The 20,473-nt window shown below is 41.8% G+C and overlaps 1 protein-coding gene across 1 annotated transcript in view; it reads right to left on the minus strand.

Moving 5' to 3' along the window:
* The window catches only part of LOC123823229 (nuclear body protein SP140-like protein), a 58,683-nt gene that overhangs the window by 23,332 nt on the left and 14,878 nt on the right, over positions 1 to 20,473 (minus strand). The window contains exons 2-8 of the mRNA XM_045845715.1: positions 19,704 to 19,863; positions 18,399 to 18,567; positions 16,061 to 16,144; positions 14,795 to 14,857; positions 13,301 to 13,444; positions 12,299 to 12,445; positions 11,526 to 11,609 (exon numbers count right to left, since the gene is read on the minus strand). Of these exons, the coding sequence (XP_045701671.1) occupies positions 11,526 to 11,609; positions 12,299 to 12,445; positions 13,301 to 13,444; positions 14,795 to 14,857; positions 16,061 to 16,144; positions 18,399 to 18,567; positions 19,704 to 19,862 (850 nt within the window). The 5' untranslated portion in view covers position 19,863. The remainder of the gene's footprint in view (positions 1 to 11,525; positions 11,610 to 12,298; positions 12,446 to 13,300; positions 13,445 to 14,794; positions 14,858 to 16,060; positions 16,145 to 18,398; positions 18,568 to 19,703; positions 19,864 to 20,473) is intronic.

Raw genomic sequence — 20,473 nt, forward strand, 5'->3', positions numbered from 1 at the left:
CCTCCTTGAGCACACAACTGACACCACCTCCTACAGCATGTTGAATGACTTGGATGGTGCCATCCTGCTGAGTTCAGTCATGCAAGGGGACCAGAGAGCTTCAGAGCTGGGACTTTTAGACTGTGTCTCCTGGGAAGCTTTTGTCCAGGAACCAAATGAGTTGAGGATAGGGTGTGTGGCCCCATCACAGGGTTGGGGGAGAGCCACTTATATCTCCTGTGTGAAGTCAGCTGGTACTACACAAGGATGGGCAAGAAGTGCCCATTCTACAGGCTTGTGGGCACCACTCCTAATGGGAGACTGTTTGGATCAGCCCTGTCAAGTCCCAGATCACCTGCTCCTCAGTTCTGGGAGGGGAAGGGAGAGTGGCTGGGGCTTCAAAGGGTAAGTCCTTGGCCACTGTCTGGGACAAGGACAAAGTACTTAGTCCACTTTGTGGTTGGGCTGGCAACACCCTCACTGAGATAATCTTTCAATCTGTTGCCCTGATTCTGGGGCAGCTTAGCTTGCTCCTACAGAGGGGATGGTTGGTTGTACCCAATCTAAGCCTGCAGCAAGCCCCTCCAAGAGAAACTAGAGTTGGAGACTCTGGCAGAGACTGAGTGTTTTGGCTCTGGAGTAGTGGTCACTTTCCCCTTATTGAGTGCCTGACTGTGTGATCCTCAAGCAGGTGACCCCCTAGCCCTATCCTCCTAGCCTTGGTTGCTATTAACTACTGAGCTCATTACCTGTGAAAGAGTTGGTGCTCAGCCTGGGGCAACATTACAGTCTTTCTTCAGAAGGCTCTGGAGAAAGACCAGGCTACTTCAGGGGGAGGTGGAGTACCTGAGAGGTAAAGGCAAACCTCAGGGAACCTTAGTCCTTCTACATATCTACCCTCAGCTCTATGTTGGGGGAAGCTGATCCTTTTACACAGATTGGCCCCTCCCTTGCACACCCAGGTCCAGCAGACACAGCCACAAACAATAAACAGTGTAGTAGCTCCAGACAGGTAGCCCAAGGTCACTTACACACAAATATCTAAAATTGACCTGTACCTGAACCTTGCCCAAGGGGACCCAGAACCAGTGCAGCCCATTATGAGCTTTGGACCATGCCAGAGCTTGATCCAAGTGGCCACACAAGTGGCACACACAAGGAGATTCTGGAAGGCAACAGACTTTGCTGGGAACAACTGCTCCTCAGGGGCAGTCCTTGCACAGCATCCCCTACATGGTATTCAAGCCTTACCTTTACAGTCAGCCAGCCTGAAGGTATAACTCTACACACAAGAGGACCAACATTATTCAAGATCAACAATTGTACAACAGGATGGTGTGCATAACCCACAAAAAACATTCCTGGAGCATGGAACTCATGTAATCAGGAAGAGTATGACACAGCTCAATAAGACACCTCCATTATAAAGCCATCATAACAAGTTTGGAAGTCATAGTAGATATTCCTAAAACACAGAGCCAAAATGGGGAGACAATGAAATATGCTACAAGTGAAAGTAAAGACAAATCCCCAGAAAAAAAGAGTTAAATGAAATGGAAGCAAACAAAATACCGGATGCAGAGTTTAGAGCAATGGTTAAAGATCTTCAAGGACATTAGGGAAGAATAAATGATTTTGGTGAGAACTTAAACAAAGAGATAGTAAGCATTAGAAAGGAAATATAAACCATAAAAAAGAAGCAGTCAGAAATGAAGACTACAATATCTGAAATGAATACACTAGAAGGAACCAACAGCAGCTTAGATGAAGTAGAGGACAGAACCAGTGATTTAGAGGACAAGATAACAATAAGCATCCAAACAGTGCATTAAAAAGAAAATAAAATTTAAAAAAATGAGGAAAGGCTAACATCAAGCATAACGACATCCACATCATTGAGATACCAGAAGGAGAAAAGAGTGAGGAAGAAATAGAGAACCTGTTGAAGAAATAATGGCTGAAATCTTCCCTAACTTTGTGAAGAAAAAGTAACACAAATTCAGAAAGTACAGAGAGTACTGTTCAGATTAAACCAAAGAGGCCCACACCAAGACACATCATAATTAAAATGCCAAAGGTTAAAGACAAAGAGAGAATCTTAAAGGCCGCAAGAGAGAGACAGTTAGTTTTAGCTATCTACAAGGGAGTTCCTATAAGGCTTCTAGCTGACTTCTCAACATAAACACTTCAGGCCAAAAAAGATTGGCGTGAAATAATCAAAATAATGGAAAGCAAGGACCTGCAACAAAGACTACTCTGTCCAGCAAGGCTATCATTTAAAATTGAAGGTGAAATACAGAGCTTCCAAGACAGAAAAAGCCTAAAAGTAATTCATTATTACCAAATTAATATAGCAAGAGATGTTAAAAGGCCTTCTATAAGAAGGAATAGAAAGAAAGGAACATAGGTATAAAGAATAAAATGGCAATATGTAAGTACTTAACAATAATAACCTTAAATGTAAATGGATTAAATGCTCCAATCAAAAGACATAGAGTAGCTGAATGGATGAGAAAACTTGGCCCATATACATGCTGTCTACAAGAGACCCACCTCAGAACAAAAGATACACACAGACTGAAAATGTAGGGTTGGATCCCATTCAAATGGAAGCAAAAAACATTCCAAAATGGGGTAGCAATACTTACATCTGAAAAAGTAGACTTTAAAATAAAGGCCATAACAATAGACAAAGAAGGTCACTATGTAGCTCTAAAGGGATTGATCCAACTAGAAGATATAACCCTTGTAAACATATATGCAGCCAACATAGGAGCAACTAAATATATAAAGAAAATCTTGGAAGACATTAATGGAGAGATCACAGCAATACAATCTTAGTATGGGGCTTTAGCACCTCACTGTTATCAACTGATAGATGTGCCATACAAAAAAAAAAAGCCCTCAACAGGGCAACAACAACCTTAAACATCACACTGGATTGAATAGATTTAAGTGATATTTACAGAACACTTTATCCCAAAGCAGCAGAATATACATTCTTCTGAAGTACATATGGAATAGTCTCAAAGATAGACCACACAGTGGGACACAAAATAAATCTTAACAAATTCAAGAAAATTGAAATCATATCAAGCATCTTCTCTGACCACAGTGGTATGAAGCTAGAAATCAACTACAACTACAGCTACAACCCTCCCCCCCCCACCCCTCACAAACATTCAAACACATGGAGGTTAAAGCACATGTTATTAAATGATGAATGGGTTAACAATGAGATCAAAGAAGAAAGCTGTCCTGGGAGGGAAGTTCAGAGAACTATAGGTCTACCTCAAGAAGCAAGAAAGATCTCAAATAAACAATCTAATCCTGTACCTAAAAGAACTAGGAAGAGAACAACAAAGTCCAGAGTAAGCAGAAGAAAAGAAATAATAGCAATCAGAGCAAAAATAAAGAACATAAAGACAAAAAAACAAAAACAAAACAAAAGATCAATGAAACCACAAGCAGGATCTCTGAAAAAATAAACAAGATTGATGAGCCTTTAACCAGGCTCATCAAGAAAAACAGAGAGAGGACCCAAAGAAGAAAATTCAGAAATAATAGAGGAGAAGTGACAACTGACACCATATTGTCAGAAAATACTATGAACAACTATATGCCAATAAATTGGACAATCTGAGTGAAATGGGTAAATTCTTAGAAACATATAATCTTCCAAAATTAAATGAAGAAGAATCAGAAAACCTGAATAGACTGTTTACAATGAATGAAATTGAAGCAGTAATCAAAACGCTCCCAGCAAATAAAAGTTCTGGACCAGATGGCTTCATAAGTGAATTTTGCCAAACATTCAAGGAACTAACACCTATCCTTCTCAAACTATTACAAAAACTTCAAGAGAAGGAAAGACTTCCAAGCTCTTTTTAATAAGGCTAACATCACCCCAATTCCAAAATTAAATATAGACACTTTGTAGGCCAATATTCTTGATGAACATAGACACTAAAACCCTCAACTAAATATTAGCAAACCAAATCCTTGGGACTTATTCCAGGGATGCAAAGTTGGTATAATACTTGCAAATCAATAAATGTAATACATCACATAAACAAAATGAAGGGGAAAAATCACATGATGACAAGAAAAGATGCAGAAAAAGATTCAATAAAATCCAGCACCTATTTATGATGAAAACTCTCAGTAGAGTGGGAATAAGGAGATTATACTTCAACATGTTAAAGGCCATATATGACAAAACCACAGATGATATCATACTTAATGTGCAAAGACCACAAGTATTTTCTGTAAGATCATGGACATGACTGGGATGTCTGCTTTCACCACTTATTCTACATAGTACTGTAAGTCCAGCCACAGAATCAGACAAGAGAAAGAAATAAAATGCAGCTAAATTAGAAAGAAAGAAGTAAAATGGTCATTATTTGAAGATGACATATTATACATAGAAAACACTAAAGATTCCATCATAAAACTCTAGATCTAACAAACAAATTCAGAAAAGTAGCAGGATACAAAATCAATATTCAGAAATAGGTGGTATTTTTATATGCCAATATTGAATTATTAGAAAGAGAAATGAAAAAAACATTGCCATTTACTATCTCAACCAAAGGTACCTAGGAAAAATTGAACCGAGGAGGTGAAAGACCAGTGCTCAGACAGTTATAGAACACTGAAGAAAGAAATTGAGAAAGATACAAATAAGCGGAAGCATATACCATGTTTATGGATTGGAAGAATTAATGTCATTAAAATGTCCACACTACCCAAAGCAATCTATAGATTCAATGCAATTCCTATTTAAATACCAATGGCATATTTCACAAGTTTAGAACAAATATTTCAAAAACTTATATGGAACCAAAAAAGATCTCAAATAGCCCAAGCATTCTTGACAAAGTTGGAAGTATCATGACACCTGATATCAAACTATACTACAAGCCTCTTGTAATAAAAACAGCCTAGTGCTGGCATAGGAAAAGGCATATAGATCAATGGAACAGAACAGAGAGCCTGGGAATAAACCCACACTTTTATGGTCAATTAATATTTGACAAAGGAGGTATGAGCATGCAATGGAGTAAAGACAGTCTCTTCAATAAATGGCACTGGGAAAATTAGACTAGTGCATGCAAAAAAAGTGAAACTAGACCATCAACTTACACTATACACAGGAATAAACTCAGAATGCATAAAAGACTTAAATGTAAGTCGCAAAACCACAAAAATCTCAGGATAAAATGTAAGCAGTAAAATCTCAGACATCTTTCATTGCAGTATTTTTGACAATGTATCACCTTAAGCAAGGGAAACAAAGGAAGAAGTAAACAAATGAGACTACAACAATCTCAAAAGCTTCTGCACAACAAAAGAAACCATCAACAAAATGAACAGGGAACCCACTGCATGAGAGAACATATTCGCCAATGGTACATCAGAGAAGGAGTTAATTTTCAAAATACAGAGCAATGGTCCCCAACCTTTTTGGCTCCAGTGACTGGTTTCATGGAAGACTATTTTTCTATGACCAGGGTGGGGGTGGGAGGGGAGCTGAAACTCAGGTGGTAATGAAGCTTTGCTCGCTCGCCTGCCCACTGCGACAGGTGGCAGAGCTCAGGTGGTAAAGGTAGTGAGAGCTTCACTCCCTCACCAGCGGCTCACCTCCTGCTGTGCAGCCAGGCTTCTAACAGGCTACGGACTGATACTGGTTTGTGGTCCAGGGGTTGGGGACCCCCGATATAAAGAACTTATACAATGCAACACCAGGAAGACAACAATCCAATTTTAAAGACCCTTCTCCAAAGAGGACATACAAATGGCCTATAGACATAAGAAATAATGCTCAGTGTCACTAATCATCAGAGAGATGCAAGTTAAAACCACAAGGAGATATCACCTCACACCAGTCAGAATGGCCATCATTAGTAAATCAACAAACAAATGCTGGTGAGGATGTGGAGAAAGGGGAACCCTTGTCCACTATTGGTGGGAATGCAGACCGGTGCAGCCACTGTGGGAAACAGTATGAGGTTTCCTCAAAAAATTAAAAATGAAACTGCCTTTTGACCCAATGATCCCACATCTGGGAGTATAGTCTAAGAATCCTGAAACAGTAATTCAAAAGAATATATACATCCTTATGTTCACTGCATTGTTATTTATTACAGCCAAGAAGAGTGGATAAAAAAAGCTGTGATACATTTATACAATGGAATACTATGTGGATGTAAAAAAGAAGGAAATTTTACCTTTTGAGATAGCATGGATGGACTGGGAAATCATGCTAAGCGAAACAAGCCACAGATACCAAATATCATAAGGAAGACAAATACCATAGAATCTCACTTACATGTGGAATTTCATGAACAAAATACACTGATGAACAAAACAGAAACAGAAGCATGGATACATGGAACAGATTGGCAGCTGTCAGAGGGGTGGGGTTGGGGGGACTGGATGAAAGAAAGTGAAGGGATTAGCCAAAGAACATACATACATAACACACAGACAGACAACAGAATGGCGGGAAGCAGAGAAAAAGGAGGGTAGAGGACAGGTGGGGGTGGGCAAAGGGGTGGGGGGTGGAAATGAGGAGGGAAAGAAACTTTCCTTGGGGCGCTGGGCACACGATGCAGTGCGCAGATGATGTTTTATCGAGTTGTACACTTGAAACCTATATGGTTTTGTGAACCAATGGTGCTCCAATAAATTCAATTAAAAATAATAAATAAAATATTGAAAATACAGTACTGCTTTATATCACAATAAAATGTGCTGGGTTAAGAATAGCTGATTTGATGCATTTCTTCTAAACAGTGTAGTCCAGAATCAAATGTTTTTTTGAGGCCACACAAAAGTGGCACTATTTTTTTTTAGCCCTGGCTGGGTTGCTCAGTTGGTTGGAGCATGGTCCCATACACCAAAAGATCATGGGTTCAATTCCCACTCAGGGAACATACTGTACTTAAGTTGTGGGTATGATACCCAGTCAGGGTCTCGTATGGGAGGCAACTGATTGATGGTTTTCTCCCATGTCATTTCCCTTTCTCTCTCTCCCTTCCTCTTTCTGAAAATCAATTTAAAAAATATATCCTTGGGCAAGGATTTAATAAAAAATGACACTATTACCCAGAAGCAAAATTTTACTTGGCTTTCATAGATTCCACAGAATATTGGGTGTGATAAGAATGTAAATTATTATACAGAAATGATGCCTGGATGCAGAAGAATTAAAACAGAAAATTAATATGAAGTGAACCAGATGATATCTGCTATGAACAACTAATGCAGATTCTGGACCAGACCTGTATAATCAACACCTTCATATTTCTTTTTTCCTTACCTTAGTTCCTTCTTGTCTCACAAGTGATATGAGGCCAAGCACTCATCATAATAGTTATTGTTTCCTTTTTACCCTTAATTTCTATCTGGAAAGGTAACATTGGGCATCATCTTTTTTTTTTTTTTTATTCTCACCCAAGAATATTTTTTCATTGTTTTTTAGAGAAAGATGTTGGGAACTGCCCTGCCCGGTTTCAGAAACTGTGACTCCTCATGGCTAAGGCTGAGTAAAAAGACCTTGGGACCATAAGCCATTAAGGAGACAAAGCTTGTCTTTCTTGTAGGGGTGCCGCCTCTGCCCCTTTCACTTCACCTGCTTGACCCCGGGCAGATGACTGGTTAGCCAATGATGGATAAGATTCTGCAAAGGAGGGGTGACCTAAGACATTTATAGTTGAAAAGGGCCCTCAGGAAGGACTTGGGGGGGTATAGAAAAATGGGGTGATGGACCCCTGCCCCTCAGCTTTAACATAGCCTGAGTCCTCATTCTGTCTGCAAGAAGTCTCCTAATCTCTTGGCTGCCTTATTCCCCTGCCTGACTTAAGCCTGAAACAATGCCGGAGGTGGGTGCAGCCCTATGCTGGAAAGGGCAGGTTCCCCAGGGCAATCAGGCCTAAGAAAGAATGCATAAAATCCTGTACAATCTACTTTGCTAATACCCTCAGTTTAAATGATAAGGGTCCTAGCATGAAAGGAGTTTGTTTCCCCACAGTTTTGTGGCCCTTTAGCTATTTGATCCTGACTCAAAATAAGCCCTCATAGTTCTTTGAATGTTGTCTATTGTTTGATCATTACTGCCTGACAATGATTGATGAGCTTTCTGTATACTCCCTGTATTCCTGTGCAAATAAACCCAACAAAAGCCCACTGAGGAATAGGTCCTGAGAGAGAGAGATCACTTGCCTTTTAGAATGCACCCACACTGGGAATTGTACTCCCAGTACAATTGGGTATGTGCCCTGAACTGGAATTGAACCCACTACCTTTTGATCTACAGGATGTCTGCTCCAACAAACTGAGTCACACAGGCCAGGGCTGGGTATCACCTTTCAACCTACTTCACAGGTCAAAACATAAAACTGGTTACACACACAGTCGAGGATGTTGAGTGTTTGGTGATGTCAGCCCCATCAAAGGTTTAGAAGAATATTGTTTCCTTGACAGGAATTGCAGTGATTACTCCAGCAATGGTCAACCAGAAAAATGTTTAAATTTCCTTACATGAGTTACATTAGACAATACAATTGTCTTTGACCATATCTTAGCTGAACAAGTTGAGGTTTGCTCTGTTTTAATACCTTTTGTTGCACTTGGACAAAAGACCTCTGATAAAATAAAAATGAAACTAGATAAAATCTAGGCATAAGCCAAATAGTTAAATGCAGCACCCACTGTTACCACATGACCCTTTATTTTCAGCTGACTGCTTGCAGAGACGTTATGAAGACCCCACTCTAATCATGGTCGTCCAACATTTTTGAAATAATCACTGAGGCCTAAGAGACTTTGTATGAGAAACCTCAGCAACTGCAGATGTTTCCCTTTAAAGAAACATGACAGTAAAGCTTTCCTCTGCTCCAGTGCTCTTGTTGCTCAAACGTGGCCCCTAAAAAAAGAGAAACCCACTTTCCTTCCCGCGTGGGACATGATGTCCTGGGAATGAGCCTTCCTGGTGACGAGGGACCAACAAAGGCATAACATCCCCCAAATGAGCCACCTACCAACGGAGAACTGATGCTGATGTTTTCAATAACTGATCACTGCTTTCTGATAATTAATCAGTGATGCTCTGAAGGAAAGCTCTTGATCCAAAGAGAAAAGTTGGAAAATTATAAAGAAATGGAGCCACTTTAAAATGAAGTAACAGCTGCCATCCCAGAACTGCATTTCACCTCTCATGCCGGAAGCATTCGCACTGTTAAAACAGGAAAATAATCTTGGCACTGAGCCCAAAGCAACACAGTGTCCCAAGGAACACAATGTCTCCTTGGTGTCCTTGTTTTCAAGAATAACAAGAAAGCAGCTTTTATGACTACTGGATTTAGGACTACTGGACTGATAACTACCTGACTAAAATATTTAAAACATTGCATAGAATTAGCATCACGATGTTAGTTTATATTGACCAATAGAAATTCCTTCCTTCTGTTGATGTAATTATTTCCCTGTCCTTTCTCATAAATACCCCTGGATCCTGTGTCCTAACCAGAACACTGTTTGGGCTTTTGCATCAACGAGTGCTTTCCTGAACAGCTATTCTTTTGACCTCAAATAAATGCTTGTTGCCTCTCACTTTGAAGGGCCTTTTATTTTTAGGTAAAGACTATCCTAGAAGTAATAGGATCAAGACATATGGAGAATGCTCAGAAGAATATTCATGAGGAAAACAAAGTTGTACATTTTGATGATGGACACCTGTCATGCAGGACTGCAACCTTAACATTCATATCCTGTGCAAATTAGCACGGTGAGCACTTGATTCTAAAGTCAAGGATATTGATCACTGCATAAATTAATAAGATGTTTTATGTGACTCCGTGAGTGGAAAAAAAAAAAAACCAGTCCCTCAGGAAATTCACTAATGAGAAAACTTGGGAAAAGAGAACCAGAGGCATAGAATCATGGAATGCACTGACAGAGGCAAGAGGGGAGGGGGGAGGGGGCGAGGGTTTGAAAGAAGGCCAAGGGGTTAGTCAAGGAACATATATGAGGAGCCATGGACACGGACAATGGGATGGGGACTGACTATGGAAGTTGGGTGGAGCGGGGCAAAGGGGGAAACAATGGAAACAACTGTAAAAGCTAAAACTAAAATAAAAAGTAAAAAAAAACAAACCCATCTTGAACACCCATGCAAATCATGACGTGCATCCAGGCCACCTGGTCTGTCCCACTAAGTCACCTGCTTTGTGGATTAGTGATGCTCCATTTCCTGACCCCAGAGCGGAGACAATTCACTGCTCTGTTTGCACCTCACCTCCCTGCACTCCTCCCTCTTCCTCCTCCTATTGCCGTCTCACACTTCCTTTGTCTGCTGTTTCTCGTGTGGGGAGACGCTGGGAGTCTTGTGTTCAAGGTAGAGAGCCTTCTCTCCCCCACCCGTGTCCCTTGGGCTGTTTGCAAAGCTAAGGAGTGATCTCTTATGTCTGAGCCTTAGACCTACTACACACCGCCTTTTAGAGCAGTTTGCCTACACTAAGATACAAGTCAGAATGTGCGCTCTCTAAGAACTGAAGCAAACTTATATTTTACATGGATATTTACATATATTTACATATATTTTACATAGTGAGGTATTACAATAAACATGTGATTTACAATATTGTACTTCTGGAACCTGAAGACCAGGTAACATTTCCTAGCGTGTTTTCCTAAATGGCATGCTTCCAGTATCCTCTGTGAAAGTCAGGGAAAACCAGCCGCCAGCCTGTTTACCAGAGAGCTGCAGAGTTGATGACCACTCACGCTGCCCAAGGATGAGGGAAACCATATTTTGGTAACCGTTTCAAAGTGCAGTTTGACAAAGGAAATAATCCAGGAAGCTATTATCTCCATGAGACTTTGAAACATTTATGTGATTGTGTTTCCTCATCTAGAAACAAGGGTAACAATGTCCATTCTGCATAACCCTCAGGGTGGCTGTAAAGGAAAAAGTAAGACACTACTTGCAAAGGTGCTTTGAAAAATTCACTATATATGTTATGACTTGCTGAAGAACTCTGTCAAAAACAAAAAAACGGTTTAAAACACTTTATCCATTTCTGCTAACACTAGATGAACGAGTTGCCTTTGACAATATTCAAAACTTGTGATCAGATGACAAGATGGCCTCCCAATAAAAAATATTTAGCATTCTCTTTTCTTTAGAAATAATGGTATAAATTTAACACTTAATAGTCATATCAGTTAGTTAATTTTAAAACAAGCTCATTACTTTGCTGGCTAGTAATTTTACTATATATATATATATAATCAATATATAGATGCATATATAAATAGGACCCATCTATAAATAGTCTCGCCATCAAAAAAAATATATATACATATAATGATTTCTTATTGTCTGGTACTTCCCAAAGTGGACAAGTAAAATGCAGAGAATGGGATTCAAGGATAAAGTGGATCCATGGTGCAGGATGAACTCACAATAGATGCCTCAGGAGACAGTAGCTGTTAGTTCAGGTTCCTGCAGCCCAAGCCTTGAACTCCCACCTCCTTACCCAATTTCCTTTTCAGTGCTGAGGTGGACGCTTCTCGGGGCTCTTCTCTGTTTCTGTGTTCCAGGGAGTCCACGCTGCTGATCTCTGCACAGAGGACAAATCCCTGAGAGTTTCAGGGAGGCACCAAGGAGCCCATGGACAGGAAACCCCGTAATGAGAGCACTAGGAAGACCTAGAAACTAAGTTGACTCAAGTCCCCCTGGTTTGTGCCCCAACATGTGTGGCCTGCAGGTTGCTCCAGGTCCTACACAGAAGGTGTGAGATTCAGGCACGGAGGGCTGCTGTGCCTGTTCTGCAGCAATGCTTACCCCACAGTCACCCTGTCTCCCACCTCCACCCACACTCTACCTCTTCTTTCAGTCTCAGTTTAATTCTTCACGTCCCTATTGGCTCAAACAATTTCCACTAATTACGCCTGGTGATGGCATGTCTTTATAACTCTCCTTGTCTTCACGTGTTCCGTTTTCTCTCCTCCAATGCATATCTTGGTTTTTGGATTTTCTCCCTTTTCTTTAACTCCTACATCCATCACTTTCCTCTCCTGCATAAAAATACCTTCTCTGATATCAGTACTTAAACTGACCATTTCTGCTTTTGGAGTTTTGCAATAACAGGGAACATTTCTCTGCTAAACTTGTTGCATAAGTGCTGGTCCCCGCCCCTTCCTACCTCTAACCAAGGCCGCCAGGACTGCCTCCATGGGCTTTATGATGTTTCCCAGACCCTCAACTAGTACCATGATTCACATCAAACACTCTTTCAGTCAGCCTTACCTATTATGTCAGACTCCTGGTTACAACCACTCTTTGCTCGGGCTTCCCATTCACCTCCTGAATTAAAAAATGACTTTTCCTTCATTATGTCCACTGGCACTATAGGGCAGGAATTCACTGGGATTCCATGATTGTGTAGCTCTGCTCCTAGACAAAATTGCCATAAAGAATTTCATTTGTCTCCTGAAAGGGAGTGAGGACCCACACTACAATTAAGCCCTTCTCCCTGTAATCCCACTGCAGGGAGAGCTCCCCCACCTCTCCTTTCCTGCTGCTATGCTCTGCCCTTCCTTTGTGCCTCTCTGAACTCTGGGGTTTTTGTTTTTTATTTTTGTTTCTATTTTTCAGAGGAGAGGCCTATTTTTATCTGAGAAGGTTCCTGGGCCATTCTCATCACCATGGCTTACTTCTCAATGGTGTTAGGAGCAGTCTCTTGTGCTTTCTTTGTGGTGACGGGCTCCTCCAGTCAGACCAAGCTTGGTTCTCTCTCTCCCAGTTCTTCATTCACGGTTCTTTACTCTTTCTTGACATAGTGCTCTTGGTGTCTCCCTATTTTTTCTATTTATTGATATTTATTTCCCTGTACATCTTTCTATTTATACTCATTCTCTACATTTATTTTTATCGTTGTGCACCAGGGCCCAGCAGGGTCCAGGGTGAAGCAAAGTAGTTGTCCACAGCACAGGAGGTGCTGAGAGTGAGATCCTCTTCACACAAGCTTTTGGGTCCCTGTGTCACCCTCCACCTGACCCTGCTGTGCGCTATGTGAGCCTTCAGTTTATCCATTCTCTGTAATGTTTCCTACTTTCTCCTATTGCATTTCTTAATTATTTCCATGACCTGTGAATGCCCTTTCTATACCAATTTTGTCTTTATATTTTTTCCATCTTAAATATTCTCATCATTACTGAAGTTCTACCCTTGTGACTGTATCCACCACACTGAGTCCCTCTGCCTGCCCGTTTCCCTCCACACTCATCCAGCCCAAACACTCAGTCTTACCTGCTGGCTCAGACACCCGGGCACATTGTTCATTTGCTTGTCGGCTTTCTAGGGCATCGTTGTTGTTACTGGTTGTACCTGTTTCCATTGCAATGATCTCTTCTATTTCAGACAGATTCTCGGAGAGTTCTTTATCATGTGGAGCTGTATATAGACAATGTTTTGATGCATAGGTATTTTATTTGCTTCCTGCATCAATCAGGGTTCAGTAGGCAAATGCCAAGATCTCTAAGCTTTTAGAGAAGAGGCAGTTTAATCCAGGGGATTGGTTCCACAGTTAATGGAAAAGCTGAGAAGCCCAAATAGAAGAGTGCAGCAACCCAAAAAATGGTCAATAGGGAGCTATGCGAGGGAACTAGGGTGAGGTTATGTGCCAAGTTCACCGGGTAGGTAGAAGCCGGACTATGGCTGGCCAGTTTTATGGGAAGTGGTGTCATGGGAGAGATGCAGCTACTGCCAGCACTGAGGCCTGAGAAAGTGCCAACAAATACCTGGCCTCTCCCTTGCTCCCACTCTCCAGTCTCTAGCTCATGCCTCCCAGGACAGGAACCGAACACAAAACAGTACAAGGGAGCTGGCAAGCAGTCCACAGGGGCCAGTGGGCACAGATGGATAAGGAGTGAACCCCCGAGTAAACCACCCAGGACCAGTGCACCCACTTCCCCTTAGTGAACCTCCTCGGCTCATTGTCAACTCCACTGACCCATCCTACTCTGTTCCCACCGACCCCAATAGTGTATGAATGGATAAACACTATTTTCAGTGGAGCTTGAAGTTTTTCATTTCACCTATCAATATTGATTGCTGTATGTTGAATGTTTTATGTTTTTAAATGTTAAATTTTTGACTAAACATGATCTCCTAAAAGTATTATGGTACTTTCAAAAATTATTCTGAAAGGATTTTTTTTCTTTTATAAAAATATATTGCTAACTTAGAACATCCTTTCTTCAACAACACATCCTAGCAGAGGCTACATAATAATGCCTTGTATGCTGTTGTAGAGCAGCTCCAGGCCTGCTGCCCCAGAGATGAGGGCAGAGGATTTGCACGGGATTCACATGGTGCCCGTGGTCCTGTGTGAGGGACCCAGCAGGTGAGAGACCCTGGCTCAGGAGGAACACCCATCACCCCTAACCCAGCCCTCTACTGTAGTGCTGGCTACCGCTGGATGTGATGTTAAGCAAGGCTGCAGCATAGCCAAGCAAGACAGAGGCAGAAGAAGACTGTGAAGCCAGGTGCATGGGCAATAGGTCCAGGCGCTGGTTGTCGGGAGCTGGCAGCATGTGCATTTAAGGAGCATGGAAGGACCAGCCCACCCAGCAACCAGGAAAATGGGGACTGTGTTACCTAAATCTTTGGGGAAACTGCAGATACAAAGAGTGACTCTTATGGGCCATTAGTACGAAAAAGAAACTGCCCTCACCCCACACAGCACATGCCAGCATGGGGCAAGAAGAGCAAAATATCACAAAATAGTTACTAGGAACACACCATTGTGATCTGAGGGATGTGGGCTGTTCCAGGGCAGGCTTGGATATGGGTTCTCACCAGGTCCTAGGGGGAAGAAATTAGAAGTTTATTTCAGAAACTGAAGTATGGGTGGGGCTGTACTCCCTGAATCCCATTTTAATTCTTATAAAGTAGTATTTCAAGATCCGCTCCCCTCATGTATCAATTCAGAGCCCACCTGGAACTGGAGGACCCCACCCCACTGTTACCATCAGCTGCACCCCTGGCCTCAGTCAGGGCATCTCACTGAGATAATTCATGAGACACGTGGTAACTGGGGATGGCTTTTCATGTCACCCCCCGCCACAATGAACCTGTTTTTGTTGTGAGAGCTGCCTTGACTTCTTACAAAGTCTGTTGGCTCATCCCCACATCAGTTCACACCACACCCTCCCTCTGCATGTCTGTTTCTCTGCCTCGCTGGCCTTTCATGAGGCTCAGTGTCTCAGCTTCCTGCACTTGTTCCAGCTCCTGTATGTTTCTTTCTGCATATGTTTCTCTCTCCCTCCCTCTCTCTCTCTCTCTCTCTTTTTGTCTAGGTTTCTGTCTTTTCCATGAGGTTATCTGGGTGTGCACAGGTTTAGGAACACAGACTTGCCTATTTGACCCCAAGCCAATTGCACACCTGCTCTTTCTAGATTTCAGCCTGCTTTTCTACAAATGTGCCGATGGTGACACTGTCCCCCAAGGGCAGCTGTGAGCACTATGTTCCGTAAGTGAGCTCTTAATAATACGGCTGTTTTATTGTGTCCTTTATCCCTTCTCTTGCTTTTCGTTTCCCTTCCTTCTTTCTCTCAAGGTACAACCAACCCCTCCTCCACATCTTACCACTTCCCTTCCTCTCTCCCCATATGACCGCCCAACTCCTTGAATATTCCTGCTCCTAAACAGCCTCCCCCATATTTACATCAGTCCTGTTTTCTGTCATCATTAAGGATCTCCTCTGAGATGTTGACTTTGTGTCCACAGTTCTTAGCCTTTCACAGCTTCACACTGATCTTCTCTTCCAGGGTCTTTCTAAATCACAATTCTTCCAGGTCAGTATTCTCATTAAATCTGGTTTCCTGCTTCATTGGGTTCCTCTTTCTTTGTTCTGGTTGTTGGGTCCATGGTGTCTCGTCCCAGCTGCTCCTCAGGGATCAACCGCTGGTCGGACTCTCATACGAACACCCCTCCCTGCCTTCTCCAAGCTCCCCAGCAGTTCTCCCCTGAGTCCCGAAATCCAAACAGAGCTCAAGTGCCCCCTACCTTGTTCAAATCTTGATTGGGTATCAGGCCTCTCCTCATTTTCTTGTGCATAATTTTCTGGAAAAAGTTTTTTGTCTGGTATCTCTGAAGAAAGGACAAAAACAAGAAGACAATTAGAAATCTCCATCAAGGATAGTGACATCACCTTAAATTACATGTGTAAGAATTTCCAGCCCTTGGGTCACTCAGTGCTTAGTGGGTCCCAATGCCGATTGTGAAGTTCCCCTGGGACAGAAAAGAGAATCCTCCAGCAAAGAAGGCTTTGTGCTTCCCACACAGAAAGGAACCACTTGAATGTCAGGACAAAGAAACTGTGGGTCCCTGGCCAGTGTGGGTCAGTTGGTTGGGCCAACAAACAGAAAGGTCCCTTGTTTGATTCACCACTGGGGTACATACTGAAGGCAGCAAATCGATGGTCCTTTCTGACATCAATATTTCTTTCTCTTCTTTCTCCCTCCCTCACCCTTTCTTTAGAATTCAGAAATAAAAATTAAATTAAAAAATGATGTTTTGGAAACATTGTGAACTTGTTACTTGTGAAAAAATTCAGCTGGCCAAGAAAGTGTACATTAACATAAATAATGTTGTTTATTTTGAAATGTGTTTGCTGAAGTGTTTAAATGTAAGGGAGAAACAGAGGGATTTCCTTTGGAGGAGAACAGAGATCTTACAGCGGTTCACATGTACACAAAAGGAAAAGCCCAAAAGGTTTAAAAATGTTACAGGACAAGAGAAGGTTTCGGCTTGATTAAATCAGGGAGGACGAGTGCTTCCCACAGAGACAAATCAGAGGACATGGGAGCAACTAGACGTCCCAGGGGGTCTCAGATCCCAGGACAAAGGAAGGACAGTGTCTGAAGCTACAAGCAGGGAGCGAGTACTGGAGGACACCCCAAGAGGCCTCATCAGGGACCTGGGAGGCAGCCAAAGAGGGGAGAACGTGGCAACAGCCCAGGGCCCCTGCATGGAGGTGACCCAGCGAACACTGGAGGAAGGACATAAACCCAAAATTCCTGGGGTAGGTCTCTGCGGGGAGGCCAGAGTGGAGCCTGAGGGAGCAGTGAGCCCATATGCCTTAGGGCTGGTGGCAGGGGCATCTCCTGGGGCAGTAAACCTGTACTTATAAACCTGTCCTATCTTCTTCCTGTGTGGCAAATAACATCAAATTCCTTAGGTTTAGAAACCAGACCTTCCAAAATCTCTTTTCAAACTCGCCTCTCTTGACTCAGCTCCCACAGTCTGCTTCTCGCTCTGACATGGTCTGATCTGTGCTGGTTCCGCAGACACACGGGACCTTTCCCGTTCTGCCTGTCCCTGCATCAGCTGCACTGCTCAGTGCACCCAGTCCTCTTCCTGCGGATTCTCCATCGCTACTTGGGGATCTTTGTGCGACAAAACTCCTTTAGGATAAAAAAATTTTCTAGGCAAGTCAATCAAAAATTTTTGGAGAATGTTTTGTTTAGCGAGGACCAATAAAAAAGTATAAAATCACGCCTTCTCAGGGAAGAAGGAGAGAATCAAACCTGCAGTTTTTGTGTAATATCAAAATAACCCCACCTCTGGCAGAGCAATTGCTTTTGTGATTATTTGATTGTTGATCACATGTGTAGCAGGGAATGTGTTACTAAAACCATCTGTTCTTCTTCAAGGGCAAACTGAAGTTAATTTTCATGCTTATTGCTCTGGCAACCTGGTGAAAGTGGCCTCTCTTCTGTGTTACTAGGCCAACACTGAGCTTAGAGTTAAAAATGAGCAGTGGCAGTAGGTAGGTAAATTGCGTGTGTACTAGCAGGGACTAAATGCAAACTCTAAGCCATTTTTGGTCTTTCTCCAATGCGGTGGCCCTTGTAAGTTGGCTCTTCTCTCGTGGGGTCGTGGAAAGTTATGACTACAGAGTTGTTACACAAGATACTCACTTGCATGGACATGGTGTGGCTAAATCAGGGTGGATCCTGCACCCACAGCTAAGCTGCCACTCGAGGCAGGTAGGAGTCAACCGGGTGGACTGCTGTGTGGACTGCTGCACAGGGTCCCACAGGAGAGCGGCAACAGATGCTGTCTATTGGGATGTTGTGTTTCTTGTCATTTGTCCTTCTAAGTAAGTCTGATGCCACTGGTTGTCCTGTGAGTCTAAATGCTTCATTAAGCAGAACCCAGATGGGCATTATACTGTATCCATTATATTATAAGCTTTGAGAAGCTCACAGTATGTTTGTTTTCTTGACTGTCATATCCCCACTGCCCAGCACTGTGTGTGACACATGGTAGAGGCTCAATGTATACCTGTGGGAAGAAATTGGCCCTGGACATCAAAAAAGTAGGTAATAAACCTAATTACCATTTTTGAAGATTTCATAAATATGCTTTAAATCAGGGTTTCTTTTCAAGGTGAACTCGTCGAACAATATTTTCAGAAGGGATGGTTCAAATTTCCTCTGCACTTCAGTGAGAACATTGTATACGACTTCTTCAACGTTTTGACCTTTTTTAAAAGTTTCTTTAGACACCTTAAACATAGTGAACGAGGAAATATAAACACAGACTTCCAAGTTATAGAAGAGCCCTAGAAAGTAAATTTGTTGTAATATATTACAGCTTTTCTGCATAGGTATCTTCCCACGTATACTTTTATAAGTATACATTTATATACATTTGTATATGCTGTATGGCTACTAAGTGGAACAACTAAATCCTTCCTTCTTGAAAATCCCCATTTGTGAATCTGATCTCCTCACTCTCATTTACATTAGATGGAGGGAAGAGCAATTTTGAACAAAGATGGTTCAGAGTTAAATGACGTGTAGCTCTTGCAGAGCCTGGCCAAATGTTTCAACAATAGACTTAGCAGGTGATGGACTGATGTTCTATTGACTGGACAACCCTTGTCCCTTTCCCAGGACCGACTCTGCCTGGAAAGGCTCAGGGAAGCCAGGTGGGGATTTTCCTCTTCCTGTGAACTTTGCCATAAAGTAAACATATTCACAGGGAAAGAGAAGACTTGCATCTCTGTATCTCCACCTATGCCTTTCACAAAAGTTAACCTAAATTCCAAGACTTCAGAAATACCAACAGAAAAGAAAAAAAAAGGAAAGGAAACGGAAAACTTTTGGAGAAAAAATAGCAAGAATTTACTTTCAAATTTGCCCTAACAAGACATTCATTCTCTGGGGATTTTAGTGTTCTCACATATAAGTATTTAAATGATGCTCATTGAAATGAAATATTTTGTCAATTATTATTCCATTAAATAAAATCTTTAAACTTATTCATCTATTCATTAAAATTACTTTTAATTCCTGGTTTATGCTATATTGTATGTATAACTCCTACAAGGCATTGTACACCTGTGGAGCCCACCCACTTCAGATCCAGCCTACCCCAGGGCTATTCACCCAACTGTAGGGGGCGCACGGAGGCACATGGGGCAATGTTCCCTCGGTTAACAGCAGGACTGTTTCCAGTAGTGCCTGCTTCTCTTCTCCCTTCTGACCTGGTAGGAATACTTACAGCAGTACATGAGAAGGTCCACTCACAGGAGACTCCTCAGTAGTCTCATGGTGTCTGACACTTGACTCCAAAATATCAAAGCAAAACTCAGTTTACGGCTGATGTACCAGCCTGTGACAAAGTAAACCTCACTTACATCATACATTTCACTGGTGATGAAGTCATGGTCATGGAGAAGTTCAAAGAAAGGAAATGAATCTTTTATCTTATGTGAAATCGCCACCTTGTGCTTTTTGAAGAGCTTCCGTGCTTTGTTCTCTATGCTGTTGTCTGTGTCCTGGGCTTCTGCAGACATACTAGGGAGAGGGGATACCATGATAAAACGATCATCAATATTTTGGTATGCTGTAACATTTTATATATGAAAGACAGGCTGTGAAGAACCAAGCTATATAAAATAAATGGTCCTGAGCAGAGATTAGAACAAATGAATTGAAGCAATAGACAAAGCTATAATAAAGTGAAACATGGCGGATTAGAAAGACATACACAGTACTGAAAAATTCCAGCCTGTCCTGATGAAAAACCATTGTAAAGTTATTGTCTCCTAAACACATTTAGAATTTTTTATGAAAATGTTGTAATTTGTGCAAAAGTGAGATGCAGTAAACAGATCATTCACAGAGGAATACAAAACAATTGAGTAAAAGTGGAATCTCAGTGTAAAAATGCATCTTAATTAACAACTAAAAAAACATAAATCTCAAAAAGATAAAAACAAGGTGTTCCCTCTCTGACCTACATCAGGTAAGAGAGATACCATACTGAATTATAAAGCTAATTTATAAATGATATGATGTTGTACATAATGATATGATAAGGCATAAACTGGTATTTCACATGAATATCAATCATTTCTCCTGGGACTTCTGCTTTGTGCCAATATCTATCTGTCTGTGCTATTGT

The sequence above is a fragment of the Phyllostomus hastatus genome, unplaced genomic scaffold (genome assembly GCF_019186645.2).
Source record: "Phyllostomus hastatus isolate PE091 unplaced genomic scaffold, TTU_PhHast_1.1 phas_contig_477, whole genome shotgun sequence".
Classification (NCBI taxonomy): domain Eukaryota; kingdom Metazoa; phylum Chordata; class Mammalia; order Chiroptera; family Phyllostomidae; genus Phyllostomus; species Phyllostomus hastatus.